This window comes from Glycine max, chromosome 1, assembly GCF_000004515.6.
Source record: "Glycine max cultivar Williams 82 chromosome 1, Glycine_max_v4.0, whole genome shotgun sequence".
Lineage (NCBI taxonomy): Eukaryota > Viridiplantae > Streptophyta > Magnoliopsida > Fabales > Fabaceae > Glycine > Glycine max.
The window spans coordinates 1,345,824-1,362,646 of NC_016088.4; the positions used below are offsets into that span (position 1 = coordinate 1,345,824).

Sequence of the window (16,823 nt, forward strand, 5' to 3'; positions counted from 1 at the left end):
CGTTTATATAGGATATATTTATAAATAAAAATGTTATTTAATTTTGAATTTAATTAAAATATATTTATCAATAAAAAATTTATTACTTTAGCCTCGAATATAAAAAAATATTAATTCACACTAGTCAAAAATGTCGGTTAACTTTATTTAATTTCCTCAATCTCATTTGAAAAAATGAAATTCATTTCCTAAACAATCCTCACGCTCTCACCAAAGTTTTTTTAAAAAAAAAATCCTCTTCACGCTAATGTTTTAAATGAAAACTTGCTTTAAATGAAAATGTTTTTTCTCTACTTTGAAGGTCATGTGGTTAATATTACAATTTACAAAGAAGTCATTATAAATAAGGTTTGAATTAAATAAGGATGCTTTGGAAATGATTTTATTAAATGAAGAAACTAGTTAAAAATTGTTTAAGAGAGCTTGTTCGGTTATTAGAAAATATTTTTGGGTATTTTTTTGTTCTCGGTGTCTACATATGTTAATTGGGGAGAAAAGTGTGAGAATTATTATTTACTAACTTCAATTAGCATGGGAATAATTTTTACTTTTATTTTTTGTTTTTTTTTTGTTTTTTTATTTTAAAACTTCAAAATATTTCTAGGAATGTTAAAAGTTAACTAAACACATTTACATTTTTATATGTGTCAAGGAATAACATTTTTTAGCTAAAATATTCTTAAGGATGTGATTTTTAAAAATGCATGATAATTTCATGAAATAAATACTCCCTTATAATTTAGTTTAGACTATTATACAGTACATGAGTTTTTTTTTACTTGTATATAATATTAGAAGAAGTAGATCGATATCTAATCATAAATTATTATGTAAAAAAATTATTAAATTTTATAATAATTTTTTAAAAAATACATATTTAAAATTATTTATAATTAATTAATAATATAAAGATATTTAGCATGAAGATTAAACTCTGCAAGCACGCGCCACTGCCGCTGATGCACCAAATCGAACCAAATGTATAGCCTAGCAAAGGCCAACCTTCATAACCCTAATAGAATATTAATGTTCGATTAGATAAGGTTTTGGATTATATTTTTTGATTTTGAATGGAAATTAAATGAGGCAAATTTGCTATGAATAGCTGCAAGTGAACCATTTCAGCAAATAAGTAGTCAAATAATAAATAGAATTAAGTGCTCTATAAGCACTGCCGCTGATGCACCAAATCCAGCCAAATGTATATAGCCCAACCTTCATACCCCTCATATGAAAATGCTCAAATAGATAACGTTTTTTCTTCTTCTTAAAATTAGTGACGGATCCAGAAATGCATTAAAAGAGGTTGAAATTTTCTTTTTCACAATAATTTATATATTTAATTTCTAATAAACAATGGATTTTATAAAAAAAATATTTATTATTTATTTTTAATTTGCATAAAACTAGAAATAAAATCTACTATTAGGAGAAAATTAAACAAACATTAATGCAATATCTTATTTTCTTATTCATTTCTTTCTATAGATATATATATTTTTTAATTTCTTTTTCATTTTTCTCATACATATACATAAAGAGTCTTGAGGGGGTGAGTCGGTGGCAAGGGCCCCTGCTTGCCCGTCCCCCTAAATTCATCCCTATTTAAAATATCGTCATTGACTTATCAGAAAATTGTAAATCCTATTGTGTCATTTTTGCATTCTGTTTTAGTTTAATTATATTTTTAGTAGTTGAGTTTATGTGTGAAGTCTTCAAAAAAAAAAAAGTCCCCTAAAAAATATACTACTAGAATTGATGGAATTTTTTACCAACACACGCGATTTGTACTCATATTGATTCTAGTAATAATATTATTATTATTAGAGTCTACTAGTGCAAGTCGTGTGTCTAAAAAAATTCATCAATTTTATATTTTAGAGGAAAATTTTTTAGTTTAATTATATTATTGCTTGTGATTTAGGAGACCTCACAAATGACCATTTTCATGTTCACCACCATATAAGTCATTCTTAATTTTTTTTAGCCAGAAAAAATAAGTAATTCTTAATGACTGAACTTGGGCTTCAATAGCTTTTTCTTGCATGAGGTTCATCAGATGTTTAGTTAATGTTTTTGGCTTATCCCGAATCAACTTATTTTAAGCAAAACACCTTATGCTTCAAAGGTATATATAAATTAATCCTTTTTTAGATGGTCCACTTCTTCCATTAGTTTCCGTTCGCTGACTTCATCAATTGTTATATAATTTAGTGAATACATCTAGCATTAATTGTGTCTAAAAAGCCTTGAGCCCATTATTAAAGAATAATTTTAATCACTCTAAGTCATTGAAATTATGGTATACTAGTATGGACACTTTTCTAAGGAGCTCTTTAAAGCATTTCAAGCGCCATATAAATATTCATTCTCATTGTAAGAAATGCACATACAAGATGAGAGACATTTGGATCTTTTAGGTCTTTTTTCCCAAATTAATTTTGGGAGATAACTCTTAGAAGAGAACACTTATTCTCAAAGTTGTTTGCAGCTATGGGCAGTCCTATTCTATAAGCAAACTAAGTTTTGGTTCCTATTCATGAAATCTCCTAAAGTTCTCTTTGTTTCACCCATGTTAGAATAACAAGGATTACGTAGAAAGTTTTGAGGATTTCGGTTTTCTTTTTTTAGTTATCTCTAACCAACTTGCGAATAGCTCTAACAGTCTTAAAAAAATAATTCGGAGTTACTAACTAGTTTAAAAAAAAAACAAAAATATAATTTGTAAAAACATACAAAACCACATAACCACATAACACATTTGATGGCGTAACATTTACTTTACACGTAATTAATGTTACATAGGAATGAATGTCCGCATGAACAATATTCCCGCGTAGCATGTGAAAGCCGCAAAGTGTGAATCCAACGTTAGGTTGGTGGCCCCGCATTATGTGGGTCCCTTTTTCTTCCTGTATATCCGCGTGGGCCCCACCTCAACTCCTTTTCACATGAGAACCGTGAAAGGCTGCCGCTGCCTCGCCGTGACTGTTGCTGGAAATTGAAAAAGCCCTAATCAGTACAGTACCAAACTCCCCCAATTCCCTCCTTCCCTATTTTTTTCCTTAATCAAACAACACATTGCATTGCAAATATTTATAATACGGGTTTAATTCATTTTTGTGATCTAAAATTATACTACTGATGAGTGATGATTTTTTTTATTAGTTTGCAGTACAGTTTTTTTATATTATAAAATTTTCTACATTGACAATATTTAGAATTTTTTTTAAAAAATTTCAAGATTTAAATGAGTAGATTTAGAAAAATTCTATTAATAAAAAGTTCTTAAATTCTAAAAGAGAAATGTATATAAATAACTGACTCGCCTATTTTTTTAAAATTTTCAAAGATGTGAGGTCCAATTTGTTTCTATTAAAAAAAAACGTAGTGGACTCATGTTGTATAAAATGTGTTTTTTTTTTTTTTACAGAAAGTTGTATTAAATGCTAATACTTGTACTGCTGTGCATGTAAAAATAATGGCTGTATTTGTATAGATTTTATGTAAGTGTAGATTATAGGTTTTACATTTTTTATAGCTGTTACTCTTGTGTAATTCACTGTTTATATATATATATATATATATATATATATATATATATATATATATATATATATATATATATATATATATATATATATATATAAACATCTGTGTAGTTGTACTGTCACTAACTACTGTGTGATTGTGCTCCTTTTATAATTTAAAGGGATAGGGATTTGAATATTCTCTCGCTCGTACTCTCTCCAGTCTCATGCTCCCCTCTAGCTTCTGTATTTGGATATCTCACTTTTTTCCTTCAATTTTTCACCATTTATATTTTTTCTCTGCATTATTTGTATGCTTCTATTTTTATTTTTTGGGCAACAATGTGGGAGGAGAGGAACTATTTAATTTGTTTCCTCTTGTCAGTTGTCAGTGTGAAACGAGAGGCTCCCAGATTCCCTATATAACCCAAAAGGAAGAAACTTTGTTCACCATCATTACATATCCTATTATCTCTTGTGTTGCAATAATGACTGAAGATTGTCTTATTAATCATTAGTTTCGTATGAAAATATGGATTTCGGGGTGGATAAGAGTAGAAAAATGTTCTTGTCAAGGTGTACGTGGCACATGCTCAACCAGTGTAGGTTATATTACAAACTAGACTGATATGTGAGTGGTGATGTTTTTATTCTCATATATTCACCAATAATTACTTCAATACTTTCCCCAATAAATTTTATTTCTGATTGAGTATCATCGTGTGTCCGTGTGCTGATCTCCTTTGTTTGTATGATGAAATATGTGACCAAACGAAACCAGGAACAAATGGACATGAAAACATTCTAATTACTACTTTATTGTAATTTTGATTGCTTAAATGTCTAAGGCCCACTAGCAGTACTCAGTAGATCCATCATGATTTGAACCACCACCCTCCATACATGTCCCAAGTCAAAAGAAAAGTCAAAACCAATCCAATAGTTAACTATTTGTTGCATTTGTCATGCCCATTGTATAAATGGATTTTACTTTTAAGCCTTAAATATTATTTTGGCCAAGTTAGATTTTTTTTCTCATTTTTAATTAATGTGAGTTTATTTTTTAATTTTGATTCCTATAATTTTTTTTTCATTTTTAATCCCTATAAATTTATATTTTTTTCAATTTTAATCCAATATTTTTATTTATAATCTTATAAGTTTGTGATTAAGAAATCAAAATTTAAGAAAAATAAAAATTTAAAAGAATTAAAAACGAATAAAATATCTTGATCAAAATTATAAACATAACAACTTACAGAAATTAAAATTAAAAAAATAAACTTTCAAGGAATAAATAAAAAAAACACTAACTTCCATTACCAAAAGTATATTTAAACTTATTTTCATGAGAAATAAGTCAATTAGGCTTTTATCACGGATGCGTTGAAACAATTTGCGTTTGGGTATCATCATCCTTCGGGGATTGGACCAAAATAAGCATATTCTTCGTTTCTTTCTGTTTATCTTTGCTCAAACCGTAGAGTGAATTCGTGGCGTGTAGGTAACATTGAACGTATTAGATCTATGCATGGCACACAAGTTTAAAAACAACTGTCATAGTAGATACTTGCATGGTAATTTGTGGAATGTACTAGAATAATTTTAAAATATAAAAGTAATAAATTTTATATATTAAAAAATAAAATGGCTTTGATTTTCGTGGTTTAATTTATTAATAAATTATGTAGTACTTTTTATAAATGAAATATTTTTAGTGTTAATAACATGCATATTGCAGTAAAAAAAATAATATTTATGCGTGAATCAATTGCCATTTCAATTTTGAAATAATGATTCACATATGAAAATACTCATGGTAAAAATAATAATATTTTGAACGAATTATTGTCCAAATGAAAAACTACAATTTATAAAGGATTATGACAAAGTAACAAAAAAAACTATAGAACATTAGAGCACAATGCTAAAATTAAATGCATAATACACGTAAAAGAAATAATTTTACAATTAATATTTATTTGCCTAAATAATTTAAATACTAATTTACTTTTATGTCATATTTTTATTATAGTGGGAGTATTTATTCTTTTCTTTATAGAAATGTAAATATTATTCTAGTAATATAAATATTGATAAACTTGCAAATTTTGTGTCCTTTTGATTTTAATGGGACTTTTGAATACCAATGTCTAACACTAAAACTTAGCTCAATACTCTTTTAAATTAGAAAAAAACGTTGGAAGGAGAGATTGTTTCCTGATTAGTATTGGTAGTCCGCATCAATATTATGATAGATAAAAATAAAACTTTTAAATCTCCTCCCTTATGAGCCAAGCCAATACATATATTGGTCCATTGTTTTATTATTTCTTTGGACCAAAAATGTTAAAGGCTACCACGGTTTTGCATGCCCTAGAACATGACGTGTCCCTTGGACCCTTTGCTTCCTTTGAACAACACCAACAGTATAACATTTTGTGAACAAAAAAAGAAGAAGAAGAAAAGACAAAGCAATCACACCAATGTGGACAATCGTGGCATTTGATTGTCATTTATGCATGTTATGCATTACCATTTTAATAATGAGAAAAAAAAAGAGAGAAGGAATTTGATGCAGATATCTCCTTTTAATTTATCATGTTAGGACGACATTTTGTGTACTGCAAGCAAAACCAAGAAAAACACAGCCTAATGCAATTTTTCCAAAAGAAAAGAGTTTCGCTATCACCAAACTACATTTGCAAATGTACATAAACAAGCTACAAGTTGTAATTCCGTATTCAAATAGAGAGCACCTAAGTCAATTTTAATAATAATGCTGCATAACATTGCGTCCGATATTTAAAAGAAAAGTTCTGTTATACATGCATCAACTCATACAACAATTTTTACAACACTATTCTTTTCTCTAATTATCTCTACAACATCATCAATTATATGATTATATCTCATATTTCTCTTTCCTCTCGTTTTCTCTCTCTTTTTTATACAAATTGTTTTACAAATAACAGAATATGAAGTGGGTCATCCTAAAATTCGTAACTCATAATAAAATTAAGGTTATTGCTTCATGCACTTCCCAGTTGCTTCTTGCACTCCCTTTTGCCTTCCTGAATGACCAACCCAAAATGTAATTTTACATTTCGGAATGCACTTCCTTTTTGATTTCCAGAATAACCAATCCAAAAGGTCAAAAAGATATTTCAGAAAGAGTACTATATGCAACAGTCTAAAATTAACCCTGACTGACCCAATACAAAATACCTTGTCATCCCTAACTTAGAAGAATTGCTCACTTCGAAGTAATGGGCCAGGGGTTGGCCCATAACTGTCCAGCCCCCTTTAGATGTCCATCATTACTCCCAAGAATGCATATTGTTAATGCACAAGATCATTCATATAGATCCGAAGAAATAGTAGTCATGTGGATAAATTTGAAGCAATTTCAAGTGAAGGAAGGCAACACAGTTCAGCAATCTCTCTCTGGCAGTTAAATTTTACAGGTATAAACAAATGAATCTCTTGAAGATTGGTTCAAGTTTACTCGTAACACGTTCCTTTACTTAAAAGATTGGTTCATATGTTTGTCCACGGTACTACTCAACATGATACACTAAATATTAATTTTAGTGTCTATTTTGATCGATCAAATAATTTTCCTAACACCAAAAATCGACAAGAATAACACCAAAATTAATATTTCGTAACAATCGTCTCACCCTAACGTCAGTTTTGATCAACCGACTGAACCGACATGCTTTTTTTTATTATTATTATTTTTAAGAAAACCATAGGTATTGAAATTGATATTTCTTGTCAAAGATAATATAATATGAAAAAATTTCATACTTCTGTTCAAGCAAAATTCATTAACATATTACATAACAACCAAAGGAGAAAGCTTTCAATTCAATAAGAGTGAATAACGGATATCACATTAAGAACTCTCATACTTTAGTTCAACCAAGGCTCATTACCATAAACTAAAGGAGACCGTTTTCTACTCAACATGACTCCATAAAGGAATCTTATAACTAAGTATCTTAAATGATTCATTTGAGTTAAGGATTCCTAATAATTGGTTTTGAGTTTGAATCTAGGATCTAACTATGTTAAATACTGGGGAGGTTTTTCCTGCCCACAGAAGTCCTTCCTATCTATCTAGCAGGAACAGATTACTTCCAGCAAAAAATACGTTGATCTCTACCCCTCCCAAAAAAAAACTTTGAATATCTAAACATCTTGTATGATTTTTTATATTATACAAGTGTATTAGTGGTGAGATAATATTTTATTCAATAAGAACTTAGATGTATTTTTGGACCCTCAAATTTCAGTCATTTTTATTTTTAGTCTTCTAAATTTATAAAATTTTTTAGTCCCAATTTTTTTTAAAAAAAACTTTTGTTAAACTAAATACCAGTTAATACCACTAATCTGATTTATTTCTCACTTGGAAAGAACTAGATCCTAACGTAAACTTGTCTGATGAATTTCATGTCTCGTTTAATTTTATAATTTTATAATTTTCAATACATTTTAATTAATAAAGAGTCATAAAAAAATATGTTAGAAATTATGATCCTAGCGCTCCTCAAAGAGAAAATTACAACCCAAAGGAGTTTATCCACTTCTCACTTTTTATTGTTTTCAAAACTATTTTTCAAAAATAATTCCATACTAATAAAAAGGACGCAGGACTCCTAGACCATAGTTGATTAGAATTTTGAAAATTCTGTCCGTTATTTCAAACATATGATTCACACAAAAATTAAAAATTAAAGAAAATCAATGATTTTTGTTGCCTTTCTTTCCAACCAAGATAGTAACATTCAGCATTCACCCTGAGACATGAAAATGCTCGTAATTATCAGCTTACCCAATTCCTGCAACTCCATTAACTCCATTTTCGCTACTAGATACGCATGGTAAGGTGACATCACTGAAAAGACTATTCAAGGTTGTTGTCTATTATTACAAGATCCAAAGTACAATGTTTAATTTGTAGTTGAAAATGTTTTGGTGTACGTTCCAACAGAAATCCAAAATATAGACGTAAAACGAATGCAAAAGTAAGACTCTTGATCTCTTGGCAAAATGACTTTTGCCTCAAAAGCAATTTTGTAATGGAGAAACAAACATGCACTAAGACAAGTACACTGCAAAACTTTAAAAGGCTACAGAATGAGAAGGATACAATGATGTCATTCATCCACTGCCTGAAAAATTAATTAAAACACCAATGTTTTATGAGTAAAAAATTCCAATAGAACTTAAGTAATAACTCCAAATAAACCCAAAAATAATAGAGGACACTGGATCATATCACTTTCCTACAATTGTCATCCTCTTCCTCTTTGTAACACCACTGCACAATATTGAAGGGTGTGTTAGCAAGACTTGACCATTCTATACAAGCATGTTTTAACCACCATTAGCCATTCTGTTTTCCATTTGTGCCATCACTGTGTTTTCCTACACAACATTGCCAGCAGAAACAACTCATGCAGCAATTTGGTCTTGCACGCTTAGGGTAGCAGCAGCAGCAGCTAGGCAATGACAATGAACATTTTGTTGCACAACAGCTAGGCCACGACCATTTTGTGCAGCAGATTGATCCGAAACAACTACGGAACTTGGGGAAGCAACAACACTTGCAGCTAGGTCTCCAACAGCATTCAGGACAGTTGATAGACCAGGAAACATTCATGCAGCAACAGCAATTAGAGCATTCAGGACATTTAACTCTACAACACTTCACTCTACAGCATCTACTACAGGTGCAACCAGTGTTTGACTTTGATTGGTTTGCACTTTGCCGAATCTTTTTGAGGCGCTTCTCAGTTGTCATGCTCTCCATTTCTTGGATAAATTTGCAAAGATGGCGGATGTAATCGGGGTAAAGCTCTAAGTTGCAGTGACCACCTCCTTTGATCCACAAGGGGTCATATGACTCCCTTGCCATCTTCCAAAGTCCATTACCATGTAACCAATTGACAACATCATCTTCTGTACCCTGTGAAACAATTTAGCAGATCAATCATAATACTTTATTTCCAGGAAATTTTAATACAACAAATTAGATGCATCATGCATGGGAAAATTTAAGAAAAAAGGGTTTGCCATAACACCTACACAATTTGTAATCCCGATATGCAATTAAAGTTCAACTTTTAGTTCTAAACAGTTAATTAACAGACATAAAGGAAACAAGATCACTATTCAACGGCATATAAGGATTACAAATTGTGTAGGATTACAAAAATTATTGGCCTACATCGACATTCTTCATCTAATTTCGGAATGCTTATTTTCAATACAAGCAAAAATAAAGTTCAAACTAATTAAATAAAGCCAGGCACATATAATCTAGAACAAAAGGGGAAAATTATCTTCAAATCAGTTTAATTGCAGAAGATGATAGCCTATGATGAAATTTGATACAATTTGTTTAACAAAACATTCAATTGGCAGTAAGTAGAACTAAAGCAAAATTTAATCAAACATGAATCTGGGTTAAGTATTAAGAAAATCTCTCTCACTATGAAGTTGCTAGTCGTTCATGTTTGAGGCATAAGCATTTCAAATGATTTTCTTTTCGAGAATAGACAATAGTCACATTCCAAGTTTACTTCAACCATACACTATGTTAATTAGAGAATAATATCGCTAGTGAAGAATTTCCCCGATTCCCAGACCTTCTTTATTTTCTTTCCCATAACATACTGGACTATAATATTAGCTACCTATAAAGGGAAAGAACTTTAGTATGATGGGTAATTTGCTTTGTCCATATACTTGCTTTAAGTGTTAACAGAAACAAATACAGAGAAGAGAAGCAGCATGATTTCAGTACATCATATACTTACATGTATTACAAGTACAGGGCACTTGACCTTCTTTATTTTGTTGATGTTCTGCATGAGTTGAAATAAAAAATTACAATTAGACCAAATGAAACAGAATATTAGTTAATCCAAATAATGACATCTTAAAAAGTGAGTCTTCTTCAATCTTGCTAAAGATTCCATGAAGAGGTTAAATTCAAGTAGATTAAATAGTTTAGCATTATTGTTTTAGTTGATTTCATATTTTGGTCAACATAAAAAAGAACCACTGTACATTTAAAAAATTGCATACTCATCATTTTTCCTACATGCTTCAATTTTTATAAGTACATTATATCAGATTGCCTATATATTAATATATTATTTAGTATTCTCTGTCCTTGTACTCGAGTGTAAGCTGCATGTTTCTCATTAGTCAATAGCCTTCAATATATTACCTTATAAATGTCAAAGCAAAATGTGAACTTCACATGGCAGAGCACTCGAAGACCAGAAAGAATGCCACTGTGAAGAACCACACCTCTCAACCTTGGCAATTTAGCAGCCAAGTGCAGTGTTGGTCCACTTCCAACTGATTGCCCATACAAGATTACATCTTCTTGGCTAACTCCATACTCAGTTTCAAGGCATTCATATATTGCCTCTATGTCAGCATATGTGCTGGATTCACTAGGCTGTATGATTTTAAAGTATTGGAATTACATATCAATAACATGCATAGAATCTCTTATAAATAAAAAGACCATTTATTTCTAACTAGACAGATTTCATTGCAAAAATTGGAACAAAAAAGTCAACAGGGAAATATGCCTCTGTCGTTTCCATTACAAAAGTTAAGAAAATGAAATAATGACATCAATGTAGATGTACACATTGCTCATCCAAGTATATATCAGAGTACCATAAAATCTGTCAGTCTACTAGTTCTTACTTAAGACATCATTATTAACAATTCACAATTACTATTATCAGAAACTTAACTAGTAACTTTCAAAATTGGCTTACTATAAATGGTAAATACTCCTCTAAGGTGTTGTTGGAAATTCAAGTGAGTTGAAGTCCCACTTTGGTTAAGAATGAGTTTGATAAATATAATATAAAGAGAACAAATTCCCATCCACCTAATTCCTTAATGTTTTGGGTGAAGATGTAATCTCATGTTCACTTTGTGATCTGGTTCTTAAGTCCATTGGTGCAGGTCTCCCCTGACTCCATATTAGATCTGATGGTTTGGCTACTAAATATTATGTATTTTGAGAGAGTGGTAAGTGTGGGCTTTTGGTCTGGGCACATGTTTGTATAGCCATGTTAACCCATTTGTAATTGAGGAAGCTTCTGCTCAAGGAGGAGCATACTAATGTGGTGAACAAAAATGCCCCCAACAGGTATCGTGTGCATCAGAATCACTATCAAGCTCTTATTGACATTTACTTCAAACACAAGACAAAATAATAATAATAACAATAATAATAAAAAAAAAGAAACAATTAAACAAAATGAAATTGTAAGGTGCATTGTAGATCAAAGAATAAAAAGTACCCTGCTTAAGGACTACCCTTTAAATTCAGCAAAACAGAATTGTGCTTATGTGTGTGTTGGTGTGTGTGGTCCATTCAATATAACAGAACATATAATGTTGCATTTGCCAAAGAATGGCCTACCTTGCCAGTAGATGCTCCATATCCAGAGTAGTCATATCTGCAAACAAAAAATTGCATAAAAACATCAATTTTCAACTTTAGTCTGGAAAGCGCAATACTTTCCAAATTTGATTCAATCAACTTCAAGTCCCTTAATGCACTAAATTGGGTCAAATGGTGAAGTCAATTGGTAAACTAAATCGATCTATACACAACCGTTCAAGCGCCAATAGCCACTAATCAGTCATATATCCATGAAGATGACAGCATTTTAAAAGTACAACAAATAAAGAAAGCCCTTATTATTATTATTATTATTATTATTATGTTTTTTCCTATTTTATAATTTAATTTTGAAACAAAAGGGTAACAATGTTGGAAGTGGTGAGGCGTAAAAAAAGGAGTAAAACATTGGCATGCTCCAACCCCACTAAACACCAAGAAAAACGCCAAGGCTACGTCGCCATCCAAGTATATAGGTAAAAACTGGGATACTTTATACAGAGGGAGAAAGAAAATGAAACGAAAAAGACAAAGAGAGATCAGCAAAAGATTGCTACGGACTACCAAGAAGAAGCAAGCCAAAAATACAAGCCACTTTTCTTTTTTTTTCCCTTTAACTTTTACTTTTTCCAATTTTTGTTTGTTTGTTTGTTTAGAGAAGCCACATTCAGGTGCCCCAAAACTCCAACTCCATTCACTTTCCACATTGATTGAAAAGATATTGTAGGAAAAAGGCATTGACATTCATTGGCATGCCATCTCTTATACACAAACTCATTCACCACCAGATCTAAAAAACACGCACGACAACAACTCATCAAAATCCAAACCAAACCAAACCAAACCATGAATAGATTGATTTACTTGATCTCAGATCTACACTAAACAAACCTATTAAAATAAGGGTAAAAATAAAAATAAATAAAAACATTAGTGGAAGAAAGAGAAAGTGAAAACAAGAGAGAGAAAGAGGGTAAAATTAAAAATTAAAAACACGGAGATAATTACAAAAGAAGGGTCAGTGATAACGTGCGGTCTTTGAAGTTCGAGAGGTTTAATGAAGTAAAATAAGACCAGACAAAGACAAAAACAACAAAAAAGAAGAAGAAGAAGATGATGAAAGAGGAGGAGGTTAAGCTTAAGCATGATTATTCAGAAAACCACTAACCCCATGAGATTAACTCTAAGATTGACCTTGAGTTGCACGAAGAGATCATAGAGTTGACCCAAGTCAGCGGCATTGCCATGAGAATAGAGAAGAGTGAGCCGCGCGTAGGGGTTTCTGAGATAAAACGCCACAATCTTGTTCCCATGCTTCGTGTCGACGAGGAGAACGTCCAGGGAGGTGTCATCGGCGTGGGGAATCGGAGCCGCCGCGGAGACCACCGTGAGCTTGCCGTCCTCGCCGCTCTTCTTGAGCTGGTACGTCGGCGGAGACGGCGGAAAGAAGGCGAATTTCGCGGCTAGCTGAGACACCATGCACCCCATTCACCCCCCAACAAGAGATGGAGAAGCTCAAACTCATTTGATGGGTTACAGAGACTGTGACCGCATCTGGGGCACCCCTTTGAAGAGTACTTGTTGTTCTGTGAAGAAGGTTTTTGGAGAGTGCAGAGAATGATAAAAATGGAAGTTTTGGCCCACTAGAGAGAGAAAGAGAAAGAGGGAGAGGGAGTGAGTTACTTACTTACTAACTAGTAATATGGATGGGGATGGCAAGGAACTATTGTCTATGGATGAGTAGAGTGTGTACTGTGAGATGTGGAGTGTAGTGGTGGCAACACAGAGTGAAAGAGAAAGAAAGGACAGAGGACTTAATTTTCAAAACTCAGTTTAAATTTATGTGCATGACTTCATAGTTGTCAGCTATGCAGAGCAGCACCTCATATTGGATTTCTGCTAACTGACATTTTTTTTATTGGAAAATGATACTTTCTTTCTTCTCTCTATTCAAAACAAACATTTATACCAACCTCCAGCAGAATGCTACTGGTCTCTCACACACATCAGTCTTACACCAACGGAAATATAAATGTTGATGTTATTTGATTCTTGCAAGGAGTTGAGGATCTAAATGACTTTTTACTAGTATTAATTATGGAAGAATTTATTTTTAAGTTTTTAAAACTTAATTTAAGAGTAAATGTTAACGAATGTGTTTTAAAGAATTTATGAAGCATTTATAAGTTGCTTTAAACCCATTTTAATAATCAACAAAGATCAGTCCAATAGATAAAATAAATAAATTCATACTTATGAAAATACATATTTTTTTATGTGAAACTTTATTGGTGAATTATTTTTAGGTGTTTCATTGAGCCTTAATATCATGTCTGGTGAGTCTCTTAATTTCAATTCATCTAATTTCTTTTATAAAAAGAAACTTATTTTATGAAAGAAAAATATTACTAACATACACTTTCAAACACATTTTTTATTATTGATTTAAATTTATTAAAAATTAAAAAAGTTGTAATTTTAATTATATATTTAATGATTCTCTTTCTAAATTTTAATCAATAATAAAATGTGTTAAAAAATATGTTACTAACCCTTCTAAAAAGATAAATAATTTATAACTTACATAAAAATAGTTGTTACCTACTATTTTAACATTGATAAAACTTATACGTGTATGCTTATACAATACTCCTTCTCGTCCTCTGTATAAAATAAATAAATAAATATATTTTTTGTATTAATTATAGAAAAATAGTTGTATTTTCAAATGTATTAATTTTAGTTTATATTATTAATTTATTATAAAGTTCATTGATGAAACATCTTCACATTCTCATACAAGTAGATGTATTGATTGACTTATCAATAATATAGGTTATACTCGTTGATGAGAAAATTATCACTTGAACTACGAGCAATGTCATTAAATATAATTATAACTTAAATCATTTAATTAAGAATTTCTAAATTTAAATTAAAATTTATGGTCTTATCAATAAAAATTATTGATCAGTTAAGTTATTTTAAAAAAACTAAATGATTTCTGCTAGTTTAAAAGAATTGGTTATTTTTTTATATATAAATTAGAGGAAATAAATCCTTACTTATTCAACACGTAGGTCTTATTTAGGAAAAAAATCTATAAATACTTATAAGAAAAGAGAATAACAAATAAAAAAGAATTAATTTATAAAATTTATCTCATTTAACCACTTTTCCAGTAGTTAATTTTAACTTTTAGTAAAAAAATATATATATTTTTACAAGCACATATTAAAAAATTATTCGAATAAATCTTAATTAATTTATAACCCAAACGATCTAAGGTGTTTATGTATAAGCTCTAAAGTAATGATTATATTTTGTTGTTAAATATATTTGAGAAACAGTGTCCTGTATTTATTTTGGGGTGACCGTGGTTGGCATGCATGTGTGATTCATTCATGTTCTCCGGTGTCTGGGTACTGATTGCTTACACCTATATATATATATATATATATATGTCCTTTTACCCAGCACCAATTGCGAAGTAACGTTTCTCTGAAGATTAGACTAGACCCTTGAGAGCGTGCAATAGTGATCCAAGTGACTTATGAGTAGTGTGGCTCAATCCAGAACCATAAATTTTGTGGGATAATAATTCCATAATATTTTTGAGTCTTCATTTCTAAGTAGCCATCAATGTCAATTTTGATGGCTCCGTATGATTAATTATCGATCAAATCAGACATAATCATGTTTCGGAGAAAATATTCTTGATCAAAAGATAAAAAAGCTATGCACATAATGCGATTGCAAGGGAGAAAAGGCAAATTATTCATCATTAACAAGGTCGAATTTGGTCTACAGGTGGTGATAATTCGTTCAAAACCTCGATTTTCTTTTTCTTTATCTTTTGTTTGTTTGGAATTTTGTTTCTCTGTTTAAAAGAAAAAATGTGATTGGTGAAATGAAGTACGTGAAAGGAAATTGAATTGAATTGAAAGTGACGCAACGGACAGCGATAGGAGTTACTATTCAATGAGAATAATTTTTATTTTATTTTATACTATAATCTTCTGATGTTCACACTAACTTATGTACAGTAGTTTAATTTAATTCGTTTCCAAACAAAAGTAAGTTACCTGGGTAAAAATTAAATTTTTTATAAAATTAATTCTTTTAATCTTACTTTATTGGTACAATAACAAAAACGAAAGAAAATCATTGTTGTTAATCAAATACTATGAAGGAACAATCCAAAAGTAATTGGTTGTAATAGAAATTTGAATGTAATGCTAAGTGGATTTGGTTCGTCTAAAATAAACAACTCTTTTTTAGAGAAGAAAGTAAGTAACATTAATTGTTAATGAAAATAATAATTATTATTATTGTGTCACATATTTAGTAAATTATTAATATGTTGAAATAACCATTAACTATTTATCACTTTCATAGCGAGAGATAGTTTTAAACTTTTACTTGTGTATAAAAAAAACGTATCTTTAGCAGAATTAAGAAAGTTTGTGTTATGTTTGATTTACTTTAAATACCAAATATTTTTTATTAACTTTGAAATAACAATTGTAAAAGAATAGTTGTTTTATAAATATTAACTAAATCTTAAAATTTTTTAAGTGGTTGCTTTCAGAATATATTGAAAGAATCTTCAAACCTTTAATCACAATATGCCACTAACAAAACTACAATGCCCTTCATAAACCGTAATCAACAGAATAAACTTTTTAGCAAAATGAAGAGTCTAAGTAGCCAACAAATTATAAGCCAAGAATAAATAATAATAAAAAACATCTACAATCTACAATAAAATAACAATATTCCTTCACAACAACAAAACATGACAAAAAAATTTGAAATATATAAAAGAAACTATAACT

At 30.3% G+C, this 16,823-nt stretch overlaps 1 protein-coding gene across 3 annotated transcripts; it reads right to left on the reverse strand.

Moving 5' to 3' along the window:
• Window positions 1-8,693: 8,693 nt before the first annotated feature.
• On the reverse strand, window positions 8,694-14,013 carry LOC100814433 (alpha/beta hydrolase domain-containing protein 17B). 3 transcript variants are annotated; one of them, XM_006572895.4, is made up of 6 exons: window positions 13,673-14,013; window positions 13,180-13,571; window positions 12,004-12,040; window positions 10,780-11,016; window positions 10,364-10,411; window positions 8,694-9,510 (listed from the first exon to the last, which is right to left on the reverse strand). In XM_006572895.4, the coding sequence occupies exons 2-6, from the start codon at window positions 13,335-13,337 to the stop codon at window positions 8,929-8,931; spliced, it is 1,062 nt and encodes a 353-aa protein (XP_006572958.1). In that variant the 5' UTR covers window positions 13,338-13,571; window positions 13,673-14,013; the 3' UTR covers window positions 8,694-8,928. The 3 variants fall into 3 exon arrangements, with proteins under 3 accessions (XP_006572958.1, XP_006572957.1, XP_006572959.1); XM_006572894.4 differs by having other exon boundaries at window positions 13,154-13,571; window positions 13,673-14,011; XM_006572896.4 differs by lacking the exon at window positions 10,780-11,016 and having other exon boundaries at window positions 13,154-14,011.
• Window positions 14,014-16,823: the final 2,810 nt, after the last annotated feature.

What these genes read in the sequence shown, in the direction of transcription:
- LOC100814433 (XM_006572894.4), bottom strand. Translation starts at nt 13,473, where the DNA reads ATGGGGTGCATGGTGTCTCAGCTAGCCGCGAAATTCGCCTTCTTTCCG. An exon ending in CTTAGAGTTAATCTCATGGG is followed by an intron (nt 12,041 to 13,153) that starts GTTAGTGGTTTT and finishes TTTTGTTTGCAG; the next exon opens with ATATGACTACTCTGGATATG. An exon ending in GCCCTGTACTTGTAATACAT is followed by an intron (nt 9,511 to 10,363) that starts GTAAGTATATGA and finishes ATTGTTTCACAG; the next exon opens with GGTACAGAAGATGATGTTGT.